The 2,260-nt window shown below is 44.0% G+C and overlaps 1 protein-coding gene across 1 annotated transcript; it reads left to right on the forward strand.

The window, feature by feature from the left end:
* The first annotated feature begins 871 nt into the window (after positions 1 to 871).
* On the forward strand, positions 872 to 2,047 carry LOC149203181 (uncharacterized). The gene has a single exon (XM_089401788.1). It carries the CDS (start codon positions 872 to 874, stop codon positions 2,045 to 2,047), a length of 1,176 nt encoding a protein of 391 aa, XP_089257914.1.
* The last annotated feature ends 213 nt before the right edge of the window (positions 2,048 to 2,260 follow it).

Consider the following 2,260-nt stretch of genomic DNA (forward strand, 5'->3'; position numbering starts at 1 on the left):
ATATTCTATTATTTACAAATGGAAATATTAATGAACTAAAAGAGCTCAAAGACATTCTTGACATATTTCTGAAAGCTACAGGGTTGCAAATAAATCCCAGGAAGTCTCATCTTATAATGGAAGCTTTTTCCAGGCAGGAGGAGATCCTGATCACTTCATATTTGCCCTTTGAAACATGCAGTATGGATCAGCCATTCAAGTACCTGGGGTTCTGGCTAAAACCTTCTTCATACAGAAAGCAGGATTGGAACTGGCTGGTGGCAAAAATTGAGCAAAGGATATCCCATTGGAGCTTCAAATGGTTATCAAGGGCTGGCAGATTAACACTGATTAACTCTGTCCTTCAGGCCATCCCGGTCTTTTGGGCTGCTCTGACCTGGATCCCAAAAGGTGTTCTTCATAAAATTAAGCAAATATGTAGCAGATTCCTGTGGTCGGGTGCAAAAGAAGACACAGTCCTTCCATGGGTAGCTTGGGACAAGATAGCTAGACCAAAGGACTGGGGGGGATGGGGCATTAAACAACTTGTCGAATTTAGTCAGTCCCTGGCAGCAAAATCAGGATGGAGAATCATAGAAGCAGAAAACCTGTGGACCAGAGTGGTAAAAAGGAAGTATATTGACCCAGTTCCTCTTGAAGATTGGATTCGGAGCCCAAACAAAAAAGGAAGAAACTGCTCGGTAGTCTGGAAGGCTACCTCAGAGGCCTTATTCATTATAGAACAAGGTCTTGCTTGGCAAGTGGGGAATGGAGAAAGCATTCGGATAGGCAGGGATCCGTGGGTAGGATGCAGTGACCTTTTTGCTCTTTCCCCGGGTCTCCTTGCACATCTAGATTCAAGGGGATCCTCAGTTTAAGCCAGATAGCAAACATGGAGCTACAGTCCATTTGGGGTCAGGAATGGAAATCTGTAGAGGATCTCGGTATTGACAACTTATGGAGAAATGAGTGGCAGAGTTTCATCCATGAGCTTAAGCGAACAAGTGTCAGAATAAAGGACCGCCCTGATTCTCTTGTGTGGGCACATGCGGAGACAGGTTTATACTCCCCAAAGGCTGGCTATAACTTCCTGATGAACAAAAAGGGCTGGGATCCCCCCATTTGGTGGGCCAAACCCCTTTTCAAGCTGAAATGCCCCAAAAAAGCCAGAATTTTCCTATGGTGTGCGCTTAAAAAGAAGATACCTACTTGGGATGTCCTGTTAGCTCGTTATAAGGAGGGACCGAGCCGATGTGCTTTATGTAAGGTAGCTTCAGAATCCATTAATCATTTATTCGTGGAATGTTCCTTCACAAATCAAGTATGGGACGAAATGAAAAGGCTACTGCATATCAATGCCAGATGGGAAGGCGCTGATCTCAATGCAGCATGGGAAGGTTGGTGGTCCAATCACCCAGAGAAGAACCTGAGGAATCTTCCACCTATCCTCTGTTGGGGCATTTGGATAGCCCGAAACCGCAGCATATTCAAAGAAAAAACAACCCCAGCGGAAGCAATAGAAATCCAGAGCACAACTATCTTATCCAGCATCCCCGAACCAGAGACCCCTTCAGCCTCACACCAGAGGGCAGAAATTCAGATCAAAGATGGCATCCCCTGGGCCTTTTTCGACGGGGCAACTCAAAACAATATTACTGGGGCAGGAATTATTATTCACCTTAGCTCTACTCACTCTCTAAAAGCCTCAGTGGGGCTCGGGACGGGCACTAACAACTTTGCCGAATTATCAGCTTTAAAACTGCTCCTCTGCTGGCTCATTCATAGACAAGTCCTCACAGTTCAGATTTTTGGAGATTCATCAAATGTTGTAAATTGGGTCAATGGGAAATTTAGATGCAGGAATTATTTATTGATGCCTCTGCTAGAAGAAATTCAAAATCTAAAATCATCTTTCACTGTTTTCTCTCTTGATCACATATACAGGGACAGGAATGTTGAAGCAGACGAATATTCTAAGACAGGTTTACAACAGGCTGTGGGTTCGTGGAGGATAAAGGAACAGTTTCAGGACCAGATTCGTGAGACGGATTTGGCCCCTTATACTTAATGTTTTTGTGCATCAAGCTGGGAAGGCGTCAGAAACAATTGTGTCTTTATATTGTTTTTGGCGGTTTTGTTATATGATCATTCAAACTATTTCATTACAGCTCCTGTATTGGAGAAGCTCCGGATAAATACTATGGTTTTCCTGTTTATGTCGCGGGTCGTTTTCCTTAATGGAGGCCCAGTGGTTCTTGACAGCCTCTGTTATTTTTTGATG

This window comes from Pinus tabuliformis, chromosome 2_1 (assembly GCF_031772625.1).
Source record: "Pinus tabuliformis cultivar Carrire ecotype Pingquan chromosome 2_1, CPIR1, whole genome shotgun sequence".
Lineage (NCBI taxonomy): Eukaryota > Viridiplantae > Streptophyta > Pinopsida > Pinales > Pinaceae > Pinus > Pinus tabuliformis.

Bases quoted from the DNA above. Each gene is read 5' to 3' on its own strand.
- LOC149203181 (XM_089401788.1), top strand. From the start codon at position 872: ATGGAGCTACAGTCCATTTGGGGTCAGGAATGGAAATCTGTAGAGGAT.